This window comes from Bombina bombina, chromosome 1 (assembly GCF_027579735.1).
Source record: "Bombina bombina isolate aBomBom1 chromosome 1, aBomBom1.pri, whole genome shotgun sequence".
In the NCBI taxonomy this organism is placed as follows: Eukaryota; Metazoa; Chordata; class Amphibia; order Anura; family Bombinatoridae; genus Bombina; species Bombina bombina.
The window spans coordinates 1573893880-1573921782 of NC_069499.1; the positions used below are offsets into that span (position 1 = coordinate 1573893880).

Sequence of the window (27903 nt, forward strand, 5' to 3'; positions counted from 1 at the left end):
AGAAGCAAACTGGAAAGTTGTTTAAAATTGTATGTTCTACCTAAAGCATGAAAGAAAAATGTTTGGATTTCATGTCCCTTTAACTAGATGTGAGACAGAACGCGCTCCCCTGTCACAAAGACGTAAAACAAAAGTCTCAGCTCTGACACAACTGGAAGATCATGAATGCAGCTTACTAGAATGAGGGACATGAAGCCCAAAATCTGTCATTCAGTTGGAGCTTACAATTTTAAACAACTTTTCAAATGTACTTCTATTTTTCAAATGTGCTTCATTCTCTTTGTATCCTTTGTTGAATCAGCAGCAATGCACTACTGGGAGCTAGCTGAACACATTCCGTGAGCCAATGACAATAGGAATATATGTACAGCCATCAACCAGCAGCTAGGATCCAGTAATGCATAGCTGCTCCTAAGCCTACATAGTTTTGCTTTTCAACAAAGGATACTAAAAGAAAAAATCTAATTTGAGTCAGAAAGTTTAAAAAGACATGGTCTATCGGAATCAGACAAGTTTAATTTTGACCCTTAGGGGTCGATTTATGCCTTTGATAAATCGACCCCTAAGTAAAAGACCCCTAAGGTTTCTGAGATTCAGTGAGATTGCTTTACAACAGACATGAGTATATTTTACTATGACATTTACATATTCCGTTGAACAATTGACTTGCAGCTGACTATTTTCCCCACCGCTAGCAGTGAGACACGTACTACGCATTTCACACAACTAAATTTGTCAATCCCAGGAACTTCCAGTGACCAAACGCTGAATATTATAGGGGAAGTGACCCTGTTGTTGCCTAATACTCATGAGCTTATATGAATCTAGGCTGATAATTGGGTGCTGAGATAAATTATTCTCGTAAACACAAACAGCTCATTATAAGTCCAGCTAAAGCCATGTAATAAACATGATTTAATCCCACAAAAATATTAAGTGAAGAACGACCGCCTACTGCTGTTAATGGACAGTGACACCTTTTTGATAATAGGAGATTTGAAGGCAAAAAGACATAATACATTTTTAGAGAATGAAATGTCTGCATTACTGACCCTAGCTTACAATGTATTTAACTCACAAAGGCGTTATTAAACACATAGTTCAAGCCCCATATTGTAGTTCTCAAGCAGAAACCCAGCAGTGTGATTGGAACTGCAATGTTTGCCACTGACAATCTGGACTTTAATTATGTGCTTAACACATACGTATCTAGAAATCAGAATGCACAATATCCCTTTAAAAAAATTGACCCTGCAAATGCCATCAGACAGAAATTGTTTTTATCAAGGAATGAGGCCTAGATTAATCAATTCCTGTTTCATTCTAAGAAATCAGGTCACTAAGATTTGGTGAAAGATATTTCCATAGAATCACATATACAGTGCATCATTCTCACCAGAGTTCTTTTAACGTTAATAAAATCCGACCAGTGAATGTTACTTATCAGTTACAGCTGAAAGTAAATGAAATAATCACACTTGCTACGTTGTAACTTATTAGGATAGTTTTGCTAAATAAATTACTAACAAGACAAGTCATTTAGTCATCACAAGTAAATACTATTTCAGAATTGTTACCCAGTTCAGGAATCTGTATATAACCAAAATAATGATCTTTTTTACTTTTCTCCTCATTATGAAACCAAATCTATTGGAGGATTAACCCTTTGGCCACCCATATTACACAGGGAAAACATAGCAAAATTACATAATATAATATTTGAGAAGAAACAGTTCTGTCTCCAAATCTTGGTGAGCAACAACATCTGCCATTTATATAAAGTTTTATAATAAAAGTTACTGGGGGGGTGAGATTGCTCATAAAAAACTGGTACCACAAATAATTTACTGAACATGACATAGCATAGAAGGTGAAACCAAGTAAAAGCTTAACCATCTCTTAAGGACTAAAGGAAGAGAAGGGAAGTCCAGACTCAATATCAATATACTGTGCAGCATTTACAAGGAGTGGTCTTCCATAAGGTTATAGATTCATTTCAACTTGACAAAAACATAGCAGCAGTGACCACTTTCAAAATGGCGGAACTTTGTACTTTTCAGGAGTCAAAGCTTTTTGTACATCAGGTAACCCTTTAACTGCCGTGCTCCTAATCCCACAGTCAGTGAAAGGGTTTGGATGAACAGAGAAAGCAGAAATATAGAACATTTGTTCTTGTTTTATTTGTCCATCCCAAAATTGACTTGTATTTTTTGCATTTTTCATTACTGGGTGTAGAAGATCTGTGATGGCGTCATGACACACCCAATATAGAAGCACAACGGACTATATAATACAGAGCTTGGCACATAGTTGGCTGTTGATCACGTTGGGGCACAGGGAATGACTAACGTCATAGGGCCGTGCTTTCTGACTCTTCGTCCGACTCCGTCCGTCCCTCGGCAGCACGCCGCTCCTTTTCCTGCTTCATGGCGTCTCTTTGTAAGGCCGTATCAATCTCAATGAGGATAGACGGGATGTCAAAATGGATGATATCTGTCAGGAAAGATTTGAGATATAAGATAACTGGTCCACAGTACGACCAATCAGAATGGAGAAATTATAAAAGGCAACTAGGCCTGGCGCTTAAATACATAGGTGTGTTCTGATGAGTTTAGGATGTTTGCAGCAAGAGGCTACACCAGTCTAACACGTGAGCTGCCAGTTATGGCACTGTGCATAGGGAAAAGCAATGGCTAATATGGAGGTAGGATGTGCTGTAGTGTACTATAGACAATATAATTAAAATCTGCCGTCATAAATCATGCTGGAGTCCTGCAATTCTATTATTAATTATGACATTTTTAAAGTGTCATTATAATGAAGAAATGACATGCTCTTATTCATTATAGCATGCCATTTTATCTGTAGTGATCCTGCAAATCTATGTGTTTAACTTCTGCAACATTGGTTAAACAACTAGTTAAAGTACTGCTTGGGAACCACTGAGAACTGCTAGTGCCAACTGAGCCAATCTCTAGCAGTCTAGCTGTACAGTTGGGTTCTGCGACTAGCGCTGCTGATTGGGTCACTGGCAATTTTACTTCTACACTGGGGGATATTTATCAAAGTGTCAACTATGTTGCATTCACCGGTATCAATACGATCGCCTAACATTGTGGCCGTGGATCTCAATACGCTCTCCTTATTTATAAAAAAAAGTTGGCAAAAAGATGCGCACCAAGTACAGGGTGAAGAGCATCGGACTGTTGTTAACTAACAGTCATCGATCTTGCGTCTATTTGGCTTTTTCCCAACTTTATTTATACCATTTCACTAAACGTCGCCACTATACTAAATTGTTTAACCCCTATCCCACCACTCCCCGACACAGCTGCAACTAAATAAAGTTATTAACCCCTATCCTGCCACTCCCTGACACCGTCATAACATAAAGTTATTAACCCCTAAACCTCTGGCCTCCCACATCGGACATATGCAGTATAAGTAATAAAAAAATTACACCTAATTTATTAGCCCTATCAAAATAAAAAAGCCCCCCCCCAAAATAAAAAAAACCCTAGCCCACAAGAAACTATCAATGGCCCTTAAAAGGGCCTTTTGTGGGGCATTGCCCCAAAGATAACAGCTCTTTTACCTCGAAAAAAAAATACAAACACCCCTGCAACAGTAAAACTCACCACCCAACCAACCCCCGAAATAAAAAAAAACTAAGCTACCCATTGGCCTGAAAAGGGCATTTGTATAGGCATTGCTCTTAAAAGGGCATTTAGCTCTTTTACTGCCCAGACCCTAATCTAAAAATAAAACCCACCCCAAAAAAAACTTTAAAAAACCTAACACTAACCCCTGACGATCCACTTACAGTTCTTGAGGTCCCGCTTGAAGGATCCATCCAGCCGGCGAAGTCGTCATCCAGGCGGCAAGAAGTCTTCATCCATGCGGCAAGAAGTCTTCATCCAGATGGCCTCTTCTATCTTAATCCAGCCGGGTCCATACTGAAGACATCCGGTGCGGAGCATCCTCTTCATACGGTCTCCGCCGTACACTGATTCTTCAATGCAAGTGACGCAATCCAAGATGAGCTCTCATCCTATTGGCTGTTCCAATCAGCCAATAGGATTGAGCTCTCATCCTATCGGCTGTTCCAATCAGCCAATAGAATGAGAGCTCAATCCTATTGGCTGATTGAAATCTTTCAGCCAATAGGAATTCAAGGGAAGCCATCTTGGATTACAACACTTGCATTGAAGAATCAGTGTACGGTGGAGACCGTATGAAAATGATGCTTCGCGCCGGATGTCTTCAAGATGGACCTGCTCTGCGCCGGCTGGATGAAGATAGATGAGGCCGTCTGGATGAAGACTTCTTGCCACATTGATGAAGACTTCTTGCTGCATGGATGAAGACTTCTTGTCGCCTGGATGAGGACTTTGCCGGCTGGATGGATCCTTCAAGTGGGACTGTAAGTGGATCGTCGGGGGTTAGTGTTAGGTTTTTTTTAAGGGTTTTTGGGTGGGTTTTATTTTTAGATTAGGGTCTGGGCAGTAAAAGAGCTAAATGCCCTTTTAAAGGCAATGCTCATACAAATGCCCTTTTCAGAGCAATGAGTAGCTTAGGTTATTTTAGACAGCTTTTTTAATTTGGGGGGTTGGTAAGGTGGTGGGTTTTACTGTTGGGGGTTGTATTTTTTTTGCCAGGTAAAAGAGCTGTTATCTTTGGGGCAATGCCCCACAAAAGGCCCTTTTAAGGGCCATTGGTAGTTTATTGTAGGCTAGGTTTTTTATTTTTATTTTGGGGGGGATTTTTATTTTGATAGGGCTATTAGATTAGGTGTAAACATTTTTATTTTTGATAATTTGGCTTGTTATTATTCGTAATTTAGTTTGTTTTCTTGGTAATTTAGTGTTTGTTTTTGTAATTTAGGACTTTGTAATAATGTTTAATTGTATATTTAAATAATTTTAGTAGGGTTAGGTTTTTAATATGTAATTTAGTTTATTTAAATGGTAGTTTAATTTAATTATAGTATAATAGTTAGGGTAGGTTAATTAATAGTTTAAAATTAGTTTATTTTAATTCTACAGGTAAGTTTTAATTGATTTGAAGATAGGGATGTTGTAATTTTAATTTAAAGTTAAGGGGTTGTTAGGTTTAGGGGTTAATAGCTTAATTTAGTTTTATACAATGTGGGGGGCTGACAGTTTAGGGGTTAATAGGTTTAGTTAATGGTGGTGATGTGGGAGGCCAGAGGTTTAAGGGTTAATAAGTTTATTTAGTGGCGGTGGTGTCGGGGAGCGGTGGCATAGGGGTTAAAAACTTTAATTATGGTGCGGCGGTGTCGTGGGGCGGCAGATTAGGGGTGTTTAGACTTGCAGGCCCATTTATCAAGCTCCTTACGGAGCTTGAAGGGCCGTGTTTCTGGCGAGTCTTCAGACTCGCAGAAACACAACTTATGAAGCAGCGGTCACAAAGACCGCTGCTCCATAACCCTGTCCGTCTGCTCTGAGCAGGCGGACAGGAATCGCCGGAAATCAACCCGATAGAATACGATCGGGTTGATTTACACCTCCCTGCTGGCGGCCGATTGGCCGCGGGTCAGCAGGGGGCGGCGTTGCACCAGCAGCTCTTGTGAGCTGCTGGTGCAATGTTAAATGCGGAGAGCGTATTGCTCTCCGCATTTGAGGTCTTGCGGACCTGATCCGCAGTGTCGGATCAGGTCCGCAAGCCCTTTGATAAATGGGCCCCTTGGGGTTTATGTTAGGGTGTTAGGTGTAAACGTAACTTTTTTTCTACCATAGAAATCAATGGGGTATGCTTCATTCTCTTGCAGCATCGAACATAAGCTTTCGGTGCTTTCATACTCCCATTGATTTCTAGGGCATCCGCGGCCTCAAGAGTAGCGGATTGAAAACCAGGTATGATGCGTCGGAATAGCTGCGAGTGTACCTGTTAAACGATCTTGAGGCTTTGATAACTAGGTCGGATCAGTCTTGCAACAATTACGATGCGGAATTCCGGCGTATTTTCGGTTGACACTTTTATAAAAAGGCCCCATGTGTTTACCTCTTTTAGGAGTTAAGCTAAAAGATTTGCAGGATCGCTAGTGATAAAATAACATGCTATGGTAATGTCTGTTTAATGAAATAAAGTGGAAGTCAAAATAGACGTGTTTACATTCAAATAGAGCGTAGAATAAAAAAATAATATATATATTTTCATTATTATATTTATCTCTTTCTTATTATCTCAGCTGTTGAAAGTTACCTCCTTTTCTTTGCCAGCATACTGAGGTAGACTGAGGTGACCACTATATGTACTATATTATTGCAACCACAGCTGCTATTATACAGTGCCACTACTTCAGTATGCTCTTAATCAAACTAGATGAATTTCAACATAGAAGCTCTAGAAAAGAGGTAAATTGGATAAAGGAAGTAAATTACCTGATTAGTGAACGTTTAATATTGACTTCCGTATTTCTGTAAGTCTAACATCTTATGTTAGTAAATCTCACAACTGTAGAGAAGCACCCAGGCTGCTAACCAGGAGCGCAACGCACTGCAACACTTTCTGACTGTTAACCAGGAGCACAATGCAATGCAACACTTTCTGACTGCTAACCAGGAGCGCAACGCACTGCAACACTTCCTGATTGCTAACCAGGAGTGCAACGCATTGCAACACTTCCTGACTGCTAACCAGGAGCGCAATGCACTACAACACTTCCTGACTGCTAACCAGGAGCTCCTAATAAACGATGCCGGCATCTGACCAATATAAATAAAAATATAGTCTATATCTAAAATAGTAAGTATTAAAAGTTAAAAGTATAACATAGGCAAATAAGGTTGATTAATGGCAGTAAAATATTAACTGTTTGACATCAACCTCAAAAATCAGAATACTGACGCTTCTAAACAGAGAGCATGCAAGCGTACATAAGAACAAAAAACAAACAAAAAAAAGTGATATCAGGTCATCTGACTTGGTTACGTGATCCACTAGTTACCAAACGATACTTTGTATCCGTCTATGTGGCAAGAAAGTCTCTTGTATTAGAGTTGCTGATGGTGAATCTTCAGTTTTAGATCTTTATGCCGTTTCATTCTGTTTGAAATTTTGAAGTATTGAAGTAAATAAACAACAGTGATATTTTGACAAATTCTGTTAATGAAAGATCGATCAGGAATTATTCATATGGTTTGTTCGAGAGAACTTAAAACAAACGATGAACCTGAAACGTCTCACTCAGAATCGTCATAGATAGAGCACATTAACACAGGAATTATTCATATGTCTAAACTCTGTTAATGTTTGTAGAGATAGAGATGAACCTGTATATGTGACAGTGAATGCAAAAGTGAGTGGGGCCCACCGATAGTATGACGATTCTGAGTGAGACGTTTCAGGTTCATCGTTTGTTTTAAATTCCCTTGAACAAACCATATGAATAATTCCTGATCGATCTTTCATTAACAGAATTTGTCAAAATATCACTGTTGTTTATTTACTTCAAAACTTCAAAACTTCAAACAGAACGAAACGGCATAAAGAACTAAAACTGAAGATTCACCATCAGCAACTCTAATACAAGAGACTTTCTTGCCACATAGACGGATACAGAAACGGATACAAAGTATCGTTTGGTAACTAGTGGATCACGTAACCAAGTCAGATGACCTGACTTCACTGCTTACGGAATATTCGGCAGTTAGACGCTCCTTCACGGATAGTGGACTTGGTTTGTTTCTCTGTTCTTCAGTATTTGAATCTACCAACATCCAAGCCTGTGCACAGCAGAATTACATGTAGTTCACGGACCTAAGTATTCTCTTTTTTCCTCTGCCTCTTATTTACAGCTATATTGAACATATACAACCCGTTTCTTGTTCTTATGTACGCTTGCATGCTCTCTGTTTAGAAGCGTCAGTATTCTGATTATTGAGGTTGATGTCAAACAGTTAATATTTTACTGCCATTAATCAACCTTATTTGCCTATGCTATACTTTTAATACTTACTATTTTAGATATAGACTATATTTTTATTTATATTGGTCAGATGCCAGCATCGTTTATTAGTAATTTATTTCTAATATATCGTTTTTAAATTCATATTTTGCATTTTGTTAATCTATATTAAATGTCTAACACCTATCTTGGGTATCCTTAAATCCTTTTATAGTATAGGATACTTTTTTATTTACTACCATTTTCTGGTCGGCTATATTGGAGCGCTTGTCCCACCCCCTTTGTTCTCTATATTCATATCAGTCTTTATTTAGAGATTATAAAGACAATATAAGGATTTTACCTAAGACCTCATAGGTAGCTCCTACACCACCACCTTCTCTTCTCTTGCTAACCAGGAGCGCAACACTACCTGACTGTAAATCAAGAGCACAATGCACTGCAACACTTCCTGACTGCTAACCAGGAGCGCAATGCACTGCAACACTTCCTGACTGCTAACCAGGAGCGCAATGCACTGCAACACTACCTGACTGTAAATCAAGAGCACAATGCACCGTAACACTTCCTGACTGCTAACCAGGAGCGCAATGCACTGCAACACTTCCTGACTGCTAACCAGGAGCGCAATGCACTGCAACACTTCCTGACTGCTAACCAGGAGCGCAATGCACTGCAACACTACCTGACTGTAAATTAAGAGCACAATGCACTACAACACTTCCTGACTGCTAACCAGGAGCGCATTGCACTACAACACTTCTTGACTGCTAATCAGGAGCGCATTGCACTACAACACTTCCTGACTGATAACCAGGAGCGCAATGCACTACAACAATTCCTGACTGCTAACCAGGAGCGCAACGCACTACAACACTTCCTGACTGCTAACCAGGAGCACAACGAACTGCAACACTTCCTGACTGCTAACCAAGAGTGCAACGCATTGCAACACTTCCTGACTGCTAACCAGGAGTGCAACGCATTGCAACACTTCCTGTCTGCTAACCAGGAGTGCAACACATTGCAACACTTTCTGACTGCTAACCAGGAGAGCAATGCACAACAACACTTCCTGACTGCTAACCAGGAGCACAATGCACTACAATACTACCTGACTGTAAATCAAGAGCACAATGCACTACAATACTACCTGACTGTAAATCAAGAGCACAATGCACCGTAACACTTCCTGACTGCTAACCAGGAGCGCAATGCACTGCAACACTTCCTGACTGCTAACCAGGAGCGCATTGAACTACAACACTTCTTGACTGCTAATCAGGAGCGCAACGCACTACAACACTTCCTGACTGATAACCAGGAGCGCAATGCACTACAACACTTCCTGACTGCTAACCAGGAGCACAACGAACTGCAACACTTCCTGACTGCTAACCAGGAGTGCAACGCATTGCAACACTTCCTGACTGCTAACCAGGAGTGCAACGCATTGCAACACTTCCTGTCTGCTAACCAGGAGTGCAACACATTGCAACACTTCCTGACTGCTAACCAGGAGAGCAATGCACAACAACACTTCCTGACTGCTAACCAGGAGCGCAATGCACTGTAACACTTCTTGACTGCTAACCAGGAGCGCAATGCACTGTAACACTTCTTGACTGCTAACCAGGAGTGCAACGCACTGCAACATTCCCTTACTACTAACCAGGAGCGCAACGAACTGCAACACTTCCTGACTGGTAACCAGGAGTGTATTGCATTGCAACACTTCCTGACTGCTAACCAGGAGCGCAACACACTGCAACACTTCCTGACTGCTAACTAGGGGCACAAGTTGTGCAAAGCACTGCAATAATTCCTGACTGCTAACCAGGAGCGCCAAGCACTGCACCCCTTTCTGACTGCTAACCAGGAGCACAACACACTGCAACACTTCCTGACTGCTAACCAGGAGCACAAGTTGCGCAACACACTTCAATACGTATTGTCTGCTAACCAGGAGCGAAATGCACTGCAATACTTCTTGACTGCTAACTAGGAGTGCAACACACTGCAATACTTCCTGACTGCTAACCAGGAGCACAAGTGGCGCAACACACTGCAATACTACCTGAATGCTAAGCAGGAGCGCAACACACTGCAATATTTACTGACTGCTAACCAGGAGCGTAACACACTGCAACACTTCCTGACTGCTAACCAGGAGCGCAACACAATGTAACACTTCCTGACTGCTAACCAGGAGCACAAGTTGCGCAATGCACTGCAATACTTCCTGACTGCTAACTAGGAGCGCCAAGCACTGCACCCCTTTCTGACTGCTAACCAGGAGCACAACGCACTGCAACACTTCCTGACTGTTAACTAGGAGCACCAAGCACTGCACCCCTTTCTGACTGCTAACCAGGAGCACAACGCACTGCAACACTTCCTGACTGCTAACCAGGAGCACAAGTTGCACAACGCACTTCAATACTTCTTGACTGCTAACCAGGAGCGCAACGCACTGCAAGACTTCCTGACTGCTAACCAGGAGTGCAACACGCTGCAATACTTCCTGACTGCTAACCAGGAGCACAAGTTGCGCAACGCACTGCAAGACTTCCTGACTGCTAACCAGGAGTGCAACACACTGCAATACTTTCTGACTGCTAACCAGGAGCGCAATGCACTGCAACACTTCCTGACTACTAACCAGGAGCGCAATGCACTACAACACTTCCTGACTGCTAACCAGGAGCGCAATGCACTGCAACACTTCCTGACTGCTAACCAGGAGCGCAATGACCTACAACACTTCCTGACTGCTAACCAGGAGCACAATGCACTGCAACACTTCCTGACTGCTAACCAGGAGCGCAATGCTCTGCAACACTTCCTGACTGCTAACAAGTAGCACAATGCACTACAACACTTCCTGACTGCTAACCAGGAGTGCAACGCATTGCAACACTTCCTGACTCTGTGAACAGATGCGATAGTCAACAAAAGCAAAAACCTTCCAGGACAGATCTTAAGATCAACAGAAAGCATAAGCTCCATGGATCTTGCTGCAAAGCACGAAGAAGAAAACAAGGAAAGTCTAGCACTCCTGCCAATGGGTGCAACCTGAAGGGCACTGTACTCACCACAGCAATATCAGAAAAGTACAAAACAGCAGCACTCCAAAGTATCAAATAAATCTTTATTTCAACAGAGCAACAGACAATAAAATCTGCAATGTTTTGGTAAGGAGACATTAATCATGTGAAACCACATGATTAATGTCTGCTGACCGAAACGTAGTGGATTTTTTTGTCTGTTGCTCTGTTAAAAAAAATGTTTTTTTGATACTGTGGAGTGCTGCTGTTTTGGACTTTTCTGGCAAAACACGAAGAACATGGCTCCAAGGGAGAGGAAGAGGTCTAAGCACAGGCCTGATACTAGTCAGGGCCTGAACAAAAGACTGAACGTCTAGAAGATCCGCTATCTCATAAGTAATAAGACCGACAGGGTTGAGATATGACCCTAAAGAACAGGCGGATAGACCATTCTCCAACCATCTTGGAGAAGGGACACGATTCAGGCAGCCTTTACCTTGTGCCCTGTAAAACTACATTCCTCACACTAATGAAAGTAAGTACTCCACACTTTGTGGTAAATACGGAGAGAGACCGGCTAGCGAGCCTGGATCAAAAAGTCTATAACTTTGTCTGAGAAAACTTCTCCAGGATAAGACTGAGCGTTCAATTTCCATGCAGTCAGTCTTAGAGACTCTAGGTCTTAAGTAGGAATGGACCTTGATCAGAAGGTCCGCTCTATAAGGTAAACTCCACGGAGGGGAGGATGACATTTTATTAGAGCCGCAAACCACATCCTTCGGGTCCAGGGCGGTGCTATTAGATTTACCGGAGCCTGATCCTACTTGGCGCGAGCCACTATTGGAGGGAGAGTGAATGGAGGAAAAAGCATATGAGATTGAACCTCCATGAAACCACTAACATGACTACTATTCGCCTGAGGATAGAGACGAGAAGCCATAAGATCAATTTCCGGAACTCCCCATCTGAGAGTTATCCCGAAAAATACTGCGGAGTGGAGAGCCCACTCCCCTGGGTGGAAGGATTGGCTGCTGAGGAAATTCGCATTACAGATGTCCACCCCCGGGATGAGAACCGTAAATTGACTACAACACTACCTGACTGTTAATTAGGAGCGCAATGCATTGCAACACTTCCTGACTGCTAACCAGGAGCGCAACGCACTGTAACACTTCCTGACTGCTATCCAGGAGCTGAAACAAGCTCAGGTAACAGCAAATCAGTTTCTTATTTATTCATACAAGGAGACAAACAGGCAATGTTTCGGGACAATATCCCTTACTAATGCCATGTCTTGCAAACATTAATCACACACTTATATACCTTAAAACCACCAGGTGGCGTTAACGGACAATTTAACTATTTTCTTTTAACCCTTAAATACACATCTGTTTAGGGTAATCAACAATATATAACAGAAAATAGTATATGTAACATATGATACTGTCTCTACAAAAAGTCTGATACTATCTATAAAAAAACTGATAAATCCCAATCTTTGTTTAAACCTTTAGGTTCTAACGCTCCTAATTCATAAATCCAATTTGATTCCTTTTGCTTTAACAGCAGCTCCCTATCCCCTCCTCTACGAGGTTGAATAATTTGATCAATGATTTGAAACTTAAGCTGGGTGATAGAATGACCGTGACTTAAAAAATGACTGGCTAATGGGGCTTTAAGATTACAAGTACGGATGTTACTTTTATGCTCAATAATGCGGTCCTTAACACTTCTAGTTGACTCCCCAATATAAACCTCCCCACATGGACATTTAACCATGTAGATAATATATGTGGTTAAGCAGGTATAAAACCCTTTAAAATATAATATTTTTTACCGTTATGAGGATGCAAAAAAATAGGACCTTTAGTCAAATTCGTGCAACATGAGCAACTCAAGCAGGGGTAACATCCCAAATTTTTGGAACCAATAAAACTCTCTCTCTTTTTAACATTAGTCCCAATATCTGCTTTTATCAATTTATTTTGTATGTTGGGACTCCTCCTATAGGCAGACATGAGGTATTGATTAAAAGCTTTTATATTCGGATTACATTCGGATAATATACCCCAAGGTTTCCTAATAATCCGCTGTATTTCATTACTCTGAGAGTTATATTCAGTTACAAATATCAGTCTATCTACTTCCTATTTTCTAGTGGAAAACACATCTAGATTTTTATGTTTCAATATGTCAGATCTAGAGATAGATTTAACTTTATTAATTTCTTCTTCAATTAATGTAGCTGGGTAACCCCTCTCTTTAAATCTAGCTCCCATTTCTTCCAATCTCAAATTTAACAAATGCTCATTAGAGACAATTTTCCTTACTCTTAACATTTGACTATGAGGGAGACTCTTAATTAATTAAAGGGGATGGGCACTCTCATATCATAGCAAACTATTGCGATCAGTTTTCTTTTTAAATAAATCTGTCTTAAAAGAGTTACCCTTCTTAATAACCCTGACATCTAAAAAATCTATAAATTCCTCGCTCCAGAAAAGTTTAACCAGGAGCGCAACACACTGCAACACTTCCTGACTGCTAACCAGGAGCGCAATGCACTACAACACTTCCTGACTGCTAACCAGGAGCGCAATGCACTACAACACTTCCTGACTGCTAACCAGGAGCGCAATGCACTACAACACTTCCTGACTGCTAACCAGGAGCGCAATGCACTACAACACTTCCTGACTGCTAACCAGGAGCGCAATGCACTACAATACTACCTGACTGCTAACCAGGAGCGCAATGCACTACAACACTTCCTGACTGCTAATCCGGAGCGCAATGCACTACAATACTACCTGACTGCTAACCAGGAGTGCAATGCACTACAATACTACCTGACTGCTAACCAGGATCACAATGCACTACAATACTACCTGACTGCTAACCAGGAGCGCAATGCACTACAATACTACCTGACTGCTAACCAGGAGCGCAATGCACTACAATACTACCTGACTGCTAACCAGGAGCGCAATGCACTACAATACTACCTGACTGCTAACCAGGAGCGCAATGCACTACAATACTACCTGACTGCTAACCAGGATCGCAATGCACTGCAACACTTCCTGACTACTAACCAGGAGCGCAATGCACTACAATACTACCTGACTGCTTACCAGGAGCGCAATGCACTGCAACACTTCCTGACTCCTAACCAGGAGCGCAATGCACTACAACACTTCCTGACTGCTAACCAGGAGCGCAATGCACTACAATACTACCTGACTGCTAACCAGGAGTGCAATACACTGCAACACTTGCTGACTACTAACCAGAAGCGCAATGCCCTGCAACACTTCCTGACTGCTAACCAGGAGCGCAATGCACTACAACACTTCCTTACTGCTAACCAGGAGCGCAACAAACTGCAAAACCTCCTGACTGCTAACCAGGAGCGCAACACACTGCAACACTTCTGACTGCTAACCAGGAGCGCAACGCACTACAACACTTCCTGACTACTAACCAGGATCACAACGCACTGCAACACTTCCTCACTGCTAACCAGGAGCGCAACACGCTGCAACACTTCCTGACTGCAAGAGGTTAGCAGCATGTAGTTTTTGTCCATATTCCCAGTCTCCTAATAACTGTACAAACAAGTCTCTGCTGGCCCACATCACAAATTGCAGACACCATCACCTTGCACTTATCACACAGAAAAGTTATTGTTGTTTGTACCAGGTCAAACCTCTGACATAATATCCTTATTTACCCAGTGATGTTCCCGAACAAGCTGAGATTTTTTTTTACATTTGAAAGCTAAAGTCAGGGATTTAAAACCTGCACTAGTCGTCTACCCACTAGCTATAATTAGCACTATATAGCAAATAAGAGCAAGTCTCATGTGTAAATGGTGACAAATATTGTGTCTATTGTACACCTGAGAATTATTAAAATTAAAAAATATAGCTTTGGCAGGTGACTAGTATAATCTAATAGAAAGTCAACTATTATTTTATTTTTTAATAACTAATGTAGGGTGTGCAAGTCAGTTTTAAAAGGGTGACTGTACATGGGACTTGCAGTTACAGAACAACCACTATGGGCATAGATTACAGGTGCAGAACAAACCTCGCTCAACTGCAATCAATAGTGCTCCTATTAAGGTGTCCAATAAATAGCAGACCTGGTACTATGAATCACGCTTCACTTCTAAATACGTTTAGCTAAATACCTTTTGCCTGATCGCACCATCATTACCGTGAATGTTTCTTTATCACATTCACACGTCAACCTGAATTAGAGAAGGCTTTTCATAATTTTTTTTGTATTAATATTTATATTAAAGATTTTTTATCAGAAAGTGTATATATAAGTGTAATAGTTTATTTTAATGTATTTATGTTGTGTTTGGTGCAACTTTTTCTTTAACTTTTACATTTGACGCCAGGCCTTTAGGCGCGCTAATCTGTTGAGTGAAAATTTTGTTTGTGCTCAAGTGCAACCGTTTACTTTCAACTTGAAATGTGCATGTAAGTTAGTGCAGACCCAATATTGCGCGCCACTTGTAATCTAGCCCATAATGTGTTGATTACTGCACTGTTGAATATAATAACATAAATGTGAAAACTTGATTTAAACTAAAAAGTTCATTCAATAGTGGAAGGATATGTCTGTTCCTGAAGGGATCTCTTGGGATAGCGCTCTTCAATATGTTCTTTGAAATGGAAGAAGAGAGGAAAAAATATAGTGCATTCTGAGTATCACCCCCTCCAATTTGGTATCACCTTTCTAATGCCTAAGAATTGTAAATCAGCAGAGACTGTGTGATTGGCAAAATCTTTTTCAATAATATAAATATGTTCATTTAATCTTGTCTTTAAAAGTCTAGAAGATTAAATGAACATATTTATAATATTGAAAAGGGTTTTCCCAATCACACAGTCTCTGCTGATTTACAATTCTTAGGCATTAGAAAAGTGATACCAAATTGGAGGAGGGGTGATACGTATGAAGATGAAGTGGATCTATATTATGTAAAGTTTCATACCTAATGGTCTCAATAAGGATTTTGAAATTCACCACTTCTTAGGATAATATTAATGTTCATAATTAACACTGATTCTAGTTCCGTGGGTCCATAGATACGCTGGTTCAATATGAGACAATATCTCTCTATGTAAAAATGTCACATTATATTTCACTATAACAAGTTTTGATATTGTTAGCTATAATTGTTCATATTAGCCAAATAGATAGTGTTTGTTATATGAAATGATACATGTTTATTTACATAATTGAACGTAAGGATACATACGGCTAGATTACGAGTTGTGCGTTAAGGTAAAAAAGCAGTGTTAAGAGGTCCTAACGATGCTTTTTACGCCCGCTGGTATTACGAGTTTTGAAGGTTTAGGGTCACCGCACACTTCTTTGGCCTTACCGCAAAACGACTTACGTAAACTTCATAAAGTCTTTTTTCTATGGGACTTCCATAGCGCCGGTATTACGAGTCTGTCCTGGGAGGCCAAAAAGTGAGCGGTACACCCTCTACCTCCAAGAGTCCTAACGCATTTAAAAGTCAGTAGTTAAGAGTTTTATGGTACAACGCCGTAACATAAAACTCTTAACTAAAGTGCTAAAAAGTACACTACCACCCATAAACTACCTATTAACCCCTAAACCGAGGCCCTCCCGCATCGCAAACACTAAAATTAAATTTGTAAACCCTAATCTGTCGCTCCGGACACCGCCGCAACCTACATTAAATTTATGAACCCCTAATCTGCTGCCCCCAACATCGCCAACACCTACATACTATTTATTAACCCCTAATCTGCCGCCCCAATGTCCCTGCAACCTACCTACACTTATTAACCCCTAATCTGCCGCCCCCAATGTCGCTGCCACTATATTAAAGTTATTTACCCCTAAATCTAAGTCTAATCCTAACACCCCCTAACTTAAATATAATTTAAATAAATCTAAAGAAAATTCCTATCATTACCTAAATTATTCCTATTTAAAACGAAATACTTACCTCTAAAATAAACCCTAAGCTAGCTACAATATAACTAATAGTTACATTGTAACTATCTTAGGGTTTATTTTTATTTTACAGGCAAGTTTGTATTTATTTTAACTAGGTAGACTAGTAAGTAAATAGTTGTTAACTATTTAATAACTACCTAGCTAAAATAAATACAAAAGTACCTGTAAAATAAAACCTAACCTAAGTTACACTAACACCTAGCACTACACTATAATTAAATAAATTAACTAAATTAAATACAAGTACCTAAATTAAATTAAATTAGCTAAAGTACAAAAAACAAACAAATACTAAATTACAGAAAATAATAAACAAATTACAGATATTTAAACTAATTACACCTTATGTAGTAGCCCTATCAAAATAAAAAAAGCCCCCCCCAAAATAAAAAAACCCTAGCCTAAATTAAACTACCAATAGCCCTTAAAAGGGCCTTTTGCGGGGCATTGCCCCAAAGTAATCAGCTCTTTTACCTGTAAAAAAATACAAACAACCCCCCCAACAGTAAAACCCACCACCCACACAACCAACCCCCCAAATAAAATACTATCTAAAAAAACCTAATCTCCCCATTGCCCTGAAAAGGGCATTTGGATGGGCATTGCCCTTAAAAGGGCAGTTAGCTCTTTTGCAGGCCCAAACCCTAACCTAAAAATAAAACCCACCCAATACACCCTTAAAAAAACCTAACACTAACCCCCTGAAGATTGACTTACCGGGAGAATTCTTCATCCAAGCCCGGCGAAGTGGTGCTCCAGACTGGCAGAAGTCTACATCCAGACGGCATCTTCTATCTTAATCCATCCGGCGCAGAGCGGGTCCATCTTCAAGACATCAGACGTGGAGAATCCTCTTCTTTCGATGGTCGCTGAAGAATGAAGGTTCCTTTAAGTAACGTCATCCAAGATGGCATTCCTTAGATTCCGATTGGCTGATAGAATTTTTTTAAGGGTGTATTGGGTGGGTTTTATTTTTAGGTTAGGGTTTGGGCCTGCAAAAGAGCTAACTACCCTTTTAAGGGCAATGGGGAGCTTAGGTTTTTTTAGATAGTATTTTATTTGGGGGGTTGGTTGTGTGGGTGGTGGGTTTTACTGTTGAGGGGTTGTTTGTATTTTTTTTTACAGGTAAAAGAGCGGATTACTTTGGGGCAATGCCCCGCAAAAGGCCCTTTTAAGGGCTTTTGGTAGTTTAGTTTAGGCTAGGGTTTTTTTTTTATTTTGGGGGGCTTTTTTTATTTTGATAGGGCTATTAGATTATGTGTAATTAGTTTAAATATCTGTAATTTGTTTATTATTTTCTGTAATTTAGTGGGAGTTTTTTGTACCTTAGCTAATTTAATTTAGGTAATTGTATTTAATTTAGTTAATTTATTTAATTATAGTGTAGTGTTAGGTGTTAGTGTAACTTAGGTTAGGTTTTATTTTACAGGTACTTTTGTATTTATTTTAGCTAGGTAGTTATTAAATAGTTAATAACTATTTAGTAACTATTCTACCTAGTTAAAATAAATACAAACTTGCCTGTAAAATAAAAATAAATCCTAAGATAGATACAATGTAACTATTAGTTATATTGTAGCTAGCTTAGGGTTTATTTTATAGGTAAGTATTTAGTTTTAAATAGGAATAATTTAGGTAATGATAGGAATTTTTATTAGATTTATTTAAATTATATTTAAGTTAGGGGGTGTTATGGTTAGACTTAGATTTAGGGGTTAATAACTAATATAGTGGCGGCGACTTTGGGGGCGGCAGATTAGGGGTTAATAAATGTAGGTAGGTTGCAGCTACATTGGGTGCGGCAGATTAGGGGTTCATAAGTATAATGTAGGTGGCGGCGGTGTCCGGAGCGGCATATTAGGGGTTAATAAGTATAATGTAAGTGTCGGCGATGTCGGGGGCGGCAGATTAAGGGTTAATAAGTGTAAGATTAGGGGTGTTTAGACTCAGGGTTCATGTTAGGGTGTTAGGTGCAAACATAAATTTTATTTCCCCATAGGAATCAATGGGGCTGCGTTACTGAGCTTTACGCTGCTTTTTTGCAGGTGTTAGACTTTTCCTATGGGTAAATCGCGCACGAGCACGTACGACCAGCTCACCGCTGACTTAAGCAGCGCTGGTATTGGAGTGCGGTAATGAGCAAAAATTTGCTCAACGCTCACTTCTTGTCTTTTAACGCCAGGTTTCTGAAAACTCGTAATACCAGCGCTGCATGTAAGTGAGCGGTGAGAGAAAACTGCTCGTTAGCACCGCATAGCCTCTAACGCAAAACTCGTAATCTAGGCCATAGTTAACAATTTGCCCTTAACTGCTATTTCCATATATTACTGGAAAAGTTGATGAAAATCCTTCTAGCTGTAAATACGGCACTAAAGATTTGCCATTTTGTATCACAGTCACTTCCGGTTTTCTCATGATCTGTTGCATAAAGGACACTCTTGGACATGCGCACTTTACTCCTTGACAAAGCTTCAAGTAGTACAGCGAAACGTACGTCGAAAATGTTTCTTCTCACTAATGTCAAAACGTGCCAGTGACACCAGGGGCGAAGCGATACCATACCGGTATAGAGTTGCGGTTGGTAAGCGGTTTGTATTTTGCCTTCCATCCGGGTTCGTGGTTAACTCCGGACTGCAAAAACTTTGCCTATTGGTCCATAGAGCCCTTAAATATTGGTGTTCATGAAGCATTTGTGACGGCTTTTAATATTTTTAAATAAATATTCTTTTATATCAATGCCATTGTGAGATACTGTTTGCCTACCAGTATAAAGTAGTTGTGCGCATCATATAGAGCTTGCAATAGCTCCATCAAATTTGAGTAACCATTTGTTCTTATCAACTATGAACTTTTTAGTTTAAATCCCATTTTCACATTTATGTTATTTTATTTCACTTTGTGAAGTATTTGTACATTTATTTTTACTGTTGAATATAATCATGTGTTTAACTCCTGAAATGTTACCTGGCCTTTAGTTGCCTGTTAAAGTCTAGCACAAAACCTTATTTAAAAAAACAAAGAAAATGATTTAAATGTACAATATTTACATATATACATATACACACATAAGTACATATGTGTGTGTATATATATATATATATATATATATATATATATACAAAATAGAAATGGCTGCAGCACACCAAGTCAAATTTATACCATTTTTATTACAAGCAGTGAAATACAGGCGACGTTTCGGGCTTCTGCCCTTTCTCAAGCCCGAAACGTCGCCTTGGTGTGCTGCAGCCATTTCTATTTTGTATATTAATATCTGTCAAGGTGAGACAGAGGCTGCTTGCACCCTTACCTGAAGGTGAATTGGTGCTGGACTTTACCCTGTTTATATATATATATATATATATATATATATATACAGTATATATGTGTGTGCATTGGAGCCCTTTGCAGTCAAATAGATGAAAACATGAAAAGCATATTTATGCAATATTCATATTTAAAAATAATAAATTTGATACATTTGAGATTAAAATGTTCTGCACATAGCAGAATGTGTTCTATGCATTTAAAAATAGACTAGTCCTAAAGCCTGTGCACACGGGCCATTTTTTGTAGTACAGCGGTCCCACCCCTTGCTCTCTCTCTCTTCCCCTTCTCTTTTGCTCTCTCTCCTCCTCTCTTTTGCTCTCTCTCTATCCCCCCTCTCTTTTGCGCTCTCTCTCCCCTCTCTTTTGCTCTCTCTCCCCCCTCTCTTTTGCTCTCTCTCCCCCCTCTCTTTTGCTCCCTCTCTCCCCCCTCTCTTTTGCTCTCCCTCCCCCCTCTCCTTTGCTCTCTCTCCCCCCTCTCCTTTGCTCTCTCTCCCCTCTCTTTTGCTCTCCCCTCTCTCCTTTGCTCTCTCTCGCCCCTCTCTCTTTTGCGCTCCCTCTCCCCTCTCTTTTGCTCTCTCTCCCCCCTCTCTTTTGCTCTCCCCCCCCTTTCTTTTGCTCCCTCTCTCCCCCCTCTCTTTTGCTGTCTCTCCTCCTCTCTTTTGCTCTCTCTCTATCCCCCCTCTATTTTGCGCTCTCTCTCTCCTCTCTTTTGCTCTCTCTCCCCCCTCTCTTTTGCTCTCTCTCCCCCTTTCTTTTGCTCCCTCTCCCCCCCTCTCTTTTGCTCTCTTCCCCTCTCTTTTGCTCTCTCTCCCCCTCTTTTGCTTTCTCTCTCCCACCTATTTAGCTCTCTCTCCCCCCTCTTTTGCTCTCTCTCCCCTCTCTTTTTTGCTCTCTCTCCCCCTCTCTTTTTCTCTCTCTCACCCTCTTTTGTTCTCCCCTCTCTCCCCCTCTCCCTAGCTCTCTCTTCCCCCTCTCCTTTGCTCTCTCTCCCCCTCTCTTTTACTCTCCCACCCCCCCCTCTTTTGCTCTCCCTCCCCCCCTCTCTTTTGCTCTCCCTCCCCCCTCTCCTTTGCTCTCTCTCCCACCTCTCCTTTGCTCTCTCTCCCCTCTCTTTTGCTCTCCCCTCTCTCCTTTGCTCTCTCTCGCCCCTCTCTCTTTTGCTTTCTCCCCCCCCTCTTTTGCTTTCTCTCCCCCCTCTCATTTGCTCTCTCTCCCCTTTGTTTTGCTTTCTCCCCCCTCTCTTTAACTCTCTCTCCCCCCTCTCTTTAGTTTTCTCCCCCCCCTCTCTTTAGCACTCTCTCCCCCTCTCTTTCTCTCACCCCCTCTCTTTAGTTCTCTCCCCCCTCTCTTTCTCTCACCCCCCTCTCTTTTGCTCTCTCTCCTCTCTCTTTTGTTCTGTCTCCCCTTTCTTTTGCATTCTCTCACCTCTCTTTAACTCTCTCCCCTCTCTTTAACTCTCTCTCCCCCTCTCTTTTGCTCTCTTTCTCTCTCCCCCTCTCTTTAGCTCTCTCTCCCCCCTCTGTTTTGCCCCCTCTATCTCTCCCCACTCTTTGTTGCTCTCAGGCCACGCCCACTCCCGAGCGGCCATGCCCACTCCCGGTCCAACCACGTTCGTCCACGCCCCCATCGCGGCACTCCCACTGGCCACGCCCCCTCGTCATGCCTGCTCCACCCGACCACGCCCACAATCACGCCCCCTGCAACGGCCGATCTGATGTTGATCCTAAAGGCTAGGTATGTTTATCCTTGCGCAGTCTCTACTGCGCATGACTGCATCTGACAAATATCCTTTTAATATATAGGATATATATATATATATATGTATGTAATGTATCTATACCTATATATAATCATGTATATATATATATATATATATATATATAAATATATAAGTATAGATATATATTGTTCCAAAATACCATTATATATATATATATTTATAAATAAATAGAACATATTCTTGTATGTGAAGAACATTGGAATGTGAAATAAAAAAATGTATGCTTACCAGATAGTTCCTTTCTTTCCTGGAAGGGAGAGTCCACAACTTAATTTATTACTGTTGGGAATATCAACACCTGGCCACCAGGAGGAGGACACCCCAGCCAAAGGCTTTAAATATCCCTCCGACTTCCCCTATCCCCCCAGTCATTCAGCTGAGGGAACAAGAAAAAGCAGGAAAAACATTAGGGTATAGAGGTGCCAGAAAATAAAATAAAGGGAAGCCGTCAAAATATTAAGGGCAAGGTTGTGAACTCTCCCTGCCAGGAAAGAAAGGAATTTATCTGGTAAGCAAACATTTTGTTTTCTTTCCAAAGGCAGGGAGAGTCCACTACTTTATTCAATACTGTTTGAAACCAATACCCAAGCTCCAGAGGACACTGAATGAAAAGACGGGAGGGCAGAAAAGGAAAAGGCGGAGCCTAATCTGAGGGCACCACAGCCAGCAACACCCTTCCTTCCAAAAGCTGCTTCATCAGAAGCGAAAACTCAAATGTATATAACTTTGAAAAAGTATGTGAGGAGGACCAGGTAGTCGTCCTAAAATCTGAACCCTATAAGCTTTGATCTTAAAAACCGATAAAAACCCATAAAGAAGAAACTGCTCTAGTGGAATGAGCCGTTACCATCTCAGGAGGCTGTTGTCTAGCCTTCTCGTAAGCCAAGGTGATGATGCGACTCAACCAGAAAGATAAGGAAGTAACAATAGCCACCAGGCCCGCCGCTATACTAAACATATTAACCCATAAACCTAACCCTAACGTAACCCTAACACCCCCTAACTTAAATATAATTAAAATAAATTTAAATAAAACTAATAACTAATTCCTATTTAAAACTAAATACAAACTTACCTATAAAATAAATTCTAAGCTAGCTACAATATAACTAATAGTTACATTGTAGCTATCTTAGGTTTTATTTTTATTTCACAGCTAAATTTGTATTTATTTTAACTAGGTAGACTAGTTAGTAAATAGTTATTAACTATTTACTAGCTACCTAGTTAAAATAAATACAAATTTACCTGTAAAATAAAACCTACCCTGCCTTACACTAAAAACTAACATTACAATAAAATTAAATAAATTAAATTAACAAAATACAATTATCTAAAGTACAAAAAATAATTAACACTAAATTACATAAAATAAAAAAGAAATTTTAAAAAAATAAAAACGAATTACTCCTTATCTAATAGCCCTATCAAAATAAAAAAGCCCCCCAAAACAAAAAAAAACCCTAGCCTACACTAAACTGCCAATGACCCTTAAAAGGGCCTTTTGCAGAGCATTGCCCCAAAGAAATCAGCTCTCCGGCGTCTGATGTGTACAGGGCCTCTTGACCGCTCTCAGCCTATGGGGTCTCCGGCTCTGCGACTGTTCGTGTAATCAGCTGTTCCCCATGAAGGAGATATTCAGACAGCTCGACTTGGATTACAAAGTATGACTTTCTCACCTCCCAATGTGGTATAAAAAACGATACCGTGCAAAGGATATAGGGTCCAAGTATCGTAATAAAAAACACTTTATTAATACAAATACAGGTATAAGGTTGTAATGCGGTAAACGTTCTCAGCTCATTACACCTCTCACATAATACTTGGAGGTGATCGCCTCACAGAAACACTTACAGCTCCTTAAATATAAAAAATTAAAAGCTATAAAAGAACTCGACGTACGTTTCGTGTCTCCTCCAGACACTTTTTCAAGACTCGTTAACACTGGTTACCCAGGGGTTGTTAGATTATTTATCTAGATAAACTACAGAGAACATTCCCTGCCAAATCTAGATCTAACGTTCACCACCACTCTCACTGAGAGATTTACATGGTTACTTCAATCACCCCAGTCCTCTCTTGAAGGGAAAATGCCTATTAAATTACTATCTTTTCTTCTAACACTTTCTCTTCCATCCTCCTTTAGTGACGAAAGGCAAAGAATGACTGGGGGATGGGGGAAGTGGGAGGGATATTTATAGCCTTTGGCTGGGTTGTCTTTGCCTCCTCCTGGTGGCCAGGTGTTGATAGTCCCAACAGTAATGAATGAAGTTGTGAACTCTCCCTGCCTTTGGAAAGAAATTCATATTTTCATGTCATGTTAGCACACATGAGAATATGCGATGGGGTTTGCGCGCAATTAGGGTTTCCCCCCCCACTTTTTTTGCTCCATTGACTTCTTTGGAGGAATACGTGAAAGCGCACGCAATATTCAATATTCAAACTTCAGCCCTCTTTGGGTTAGCGCAAGACCCAAAACAGTTTAATTTCAATTCATAATACAAGAGCAACCTGACGAGTGCAAAAAGCAGAACTTCTAACGGCGTTAACTCTCAAGCTGGAGCATTAATAAGCGCTCCACTTGTCTGGCCCTAAATTTTCCCTTTAATTTGTTTTTCCATCAGCAGTTTTCAATACGACAAATGTTAACATTATAATATTAAATGTTAATATTTAAATATTTAATGTAACAATTATCAAATTTCAAACATTAATATTTGAATATTAGATCTGAATATTGATTCCCTTAGACTTACACTGAATTCTTTAAGAATCAACATTCAAATGCTGATGCACAAATATGTATATATTATATATGATATTCAAATAAATTATAAAAAAATAACTCAATATTCAGAAAACTTTTATCATCTGTTAAGAATGAATGAATGCTGCTAACTTTATTTTTAAGAAGATGCCCATCCCCTAAAATAACTATGATGTTAAAGTATTATCAAAATTGTCAGCAAACGTGTTACTCCAGTCACTACAAAACACAATATGAAATGTTCCAATTAGACAGTCAATACATGAAAAATGTCAAGAACCTCAACAACATCTGACTGAGACCTCTTATGTCAAACGGAACAGAGGACAACTAGATACGAGGGTACAGTGTGCTCTTATGTTTCTAACCATTCTTTGGAGCGTTAGTTTGTGTGCTTGGTGTTCTGAGGCTAAAGCCATGCATTTTGGCCGCAACCTCATGCATAGGATACAGCTCAGGGTGGTTAGTGCTGCCGGTGTTGTACACATGGCTGTCACGTCTCAATCAAAACAAGTCTACTGCAATCTATTTTTGATAAATAATAATACTACTAAAAATGTTTTTTTTTGAGAATGCAGAGTCTTCAGCTGGATCATTTACATAAAGAGAGTTAAATTCTATCATTATTTTAATGATAATAAAATATTTTTGTAGTCATTCAATCCTTTTGAAACAAACATACTACAATATAAGAATAATTTATAACCATCACTATTGTTAAATGTCTGTTTACAAAAAGTTATTTATTTGAATGTATTTATTTATGTTCCGTATAAGGGATCTTTAATTTTGACAGCTATGTGTAGAGGCAGGTACTGGTAGTCTGACCAGACGGAAAAAGAGGCAAGTGTGTACAAGCAGTGGGCAACCAAAATTAAGAAGCAGGACACAGGTGTGACTAATTTATACTCTTAACACCAGCATGTTGTGTGTGTATGTATATATATATATATATATGTGTGTGTATTTATATATAAACATATACAGTATATATATATATACATATACACACACACACACACATATATATATACACCAGCATGTTCTCCTGTACAGGAAGCCAAAGGCAAAATACTAAAAGGCTGACAAACCAAGTCACAGCATCAGGAGCTTGAAGATCTTTTGATTTTGGTAAATAAGTTTTTTTTTTGTTTTTTTGCATTGTTGATCTCTTAAAACGTGTTATCTTTAATCTTTAATATTTGAAGATGTAATTTTCTTAATTTTTATTTCTAATTAAGAATTTTTTGAATGTTGTATATTATAATGGAGAGCGTCAAATTCTGCAATTAATTTCTTGATTTATTTTCTATCCAAAGTGATTTCAGAAACTTTAGCAAATGAAATAGATAGTAATGAATCAAGAGATGTAAACACAGAGTTTTGCTCACATGCTGAGGGATGTCTTGTGTTTACACCTGCAAAATATCCCCTTATTTCAGTGGTTGCTCAGCACCATCAATAGCAAATGGGGGCGGTCAAGTGGGTGTGATATGGTTGGAGCTCCAGCTTACCAGGAGATTCCCCCTCACACATATCCAACACAGCGTTACCCACGTCAAACGGCTGCGAGAAGGGGGTTGGGAAAACGAGGGGAGACAGAGGAAGGACACAACAAAAAAAAACAAAATGCTTAGTGCTAATTTTATATAGGGGAAGGCGTGTCAACACAATTTTATACATGAAAATCAACTAAAACTGTTAGAAAAATGTATTTTTACTGATTATTATGAGCCAAATTCCTTCCAAAAACTTTATTAACATAATACAATATGCATGAACAAAACAAACCTTTCTAGACACCATGTAACAATAATGAAACCATTTTAGATGGATGAAGAACGTCTACAAATATGGTGCTCACTACATTTAAACACATCATATTCTACAGAAATATCCATTCATCAGCAATTGAGTCTTAATTATGGTAACAACCTCACATGGTTTACTATCTTTTTGTAGGTAACAGGAAACCTAAGTGAATTAAAAAGACTAATTGCTGCTCTGGCTCCTGAGATAAAAAGAGTAACACTCACCTGTAGACATGCTTTCCCCAGGAGAAAGACCATCTAAGATGCTGTTCTCTCCTGATTGAGGACTGGAAGCAGATTGACTTGTGGGGGGCTGGGGAGGGGGCAGTGAGGGTCTCTGCCTTGGCTTTGGGGTGGGACGTGATTTGGTTAAAGTGCTGCTTAAGGGAGGCGGAGATGATAGACTTGGGGTAATAGCCAGAGAACCCTGGTAGTTGAGTCCATAAGGTGATGGGGTGCTAGGGGGAGTTGGGGAGAGGCTTATGGGAGAGGGCTGACCCGTGGATTGGTCGGAAACAGTCCCCGTCTGGCTGTATGTAATCTTGGGTGGAATTGGCGCTAGTTTCTTGGACACTGTGAAAACAAACACACAGAATGACAAGAAAATTTAAATTCTACAGAAAATGAAAAGGGCTGATAAGTGACAAGTCAGGTATCACATCTACAAAATATATTCCTAGCATGAATTCTTATGAAAACAGAATGAAAGATATTCCCTTCAAACAAAGTATATCATTCAAGTTTTAAAAATGTATCATTTGGGGAATTTGATTGACAGAAATGATTTAGGTTTAGAGAGGCAACATCATGGAAATCTTTGTCTTCTAGCAGAAGAGGCTTTTAAAACTGTTAGATGTGCTGGACAATAAAGAGAATGAGTATAGTAATCATCATATGATTAAAAGATGCACTGTCTAGCATGGTGATGAAAAAGGGACACATTAATGGACCACAGAGAGCTCAGAAGCCTACGGTCTTCTACTGCTGCCCTTAGTTCTCTCCTATCACCTGTATTCCTCAATGTACCTTTCCGTAGGGAATGGGGACTTTGTTCTATGGAGAGTTGGCTCAGCCCAATTCCACCTGCTGAAACCATATGGCCAGTACTTGGACTTCCTTTTGGGCCAGAGACAGGCGAAAGCTCCTTGCCTTTTAATGTGCTGAAACATAAATGAGACAGGACATACATAAAATGGAACAGTATCATACTAAAATACACAATACTAATCA

General features: G+C 40.0%; 1 protein-coding gene across 1 annotated transcript in view; it reads right to left on the bottom strand.

Moving 5' to 3' along the window:
• Window positions 1-2239: 2239 nt before the first annotated feature.
• The window catches only part of ARHGAP44 (Rho GTPase activating protein 44), a 271202-nt gene continuing 245538 nt past the window's right edge, over window positions 2240-27903 (bottom strand). The window contains exons 14-16 of the mRNA XM_053710111.1: window positions 27700-27833; window positions 26899-27246; window positions 2240-2493 (exon numbers count right to left, since the gene is read on the bottom strand). Coding sequence (XP_053566086.1) covers window positions 2351-2493; window positions 26899-27246; window positions 27700-27833 — 625 coding nt within the window. The 3' untranslated portion in view covers window positions 2240-2350. The remainder of the gene's footprint in view (window positions 2494-26898; window positions 27247-27699; window positions 27834-27903) is intronic.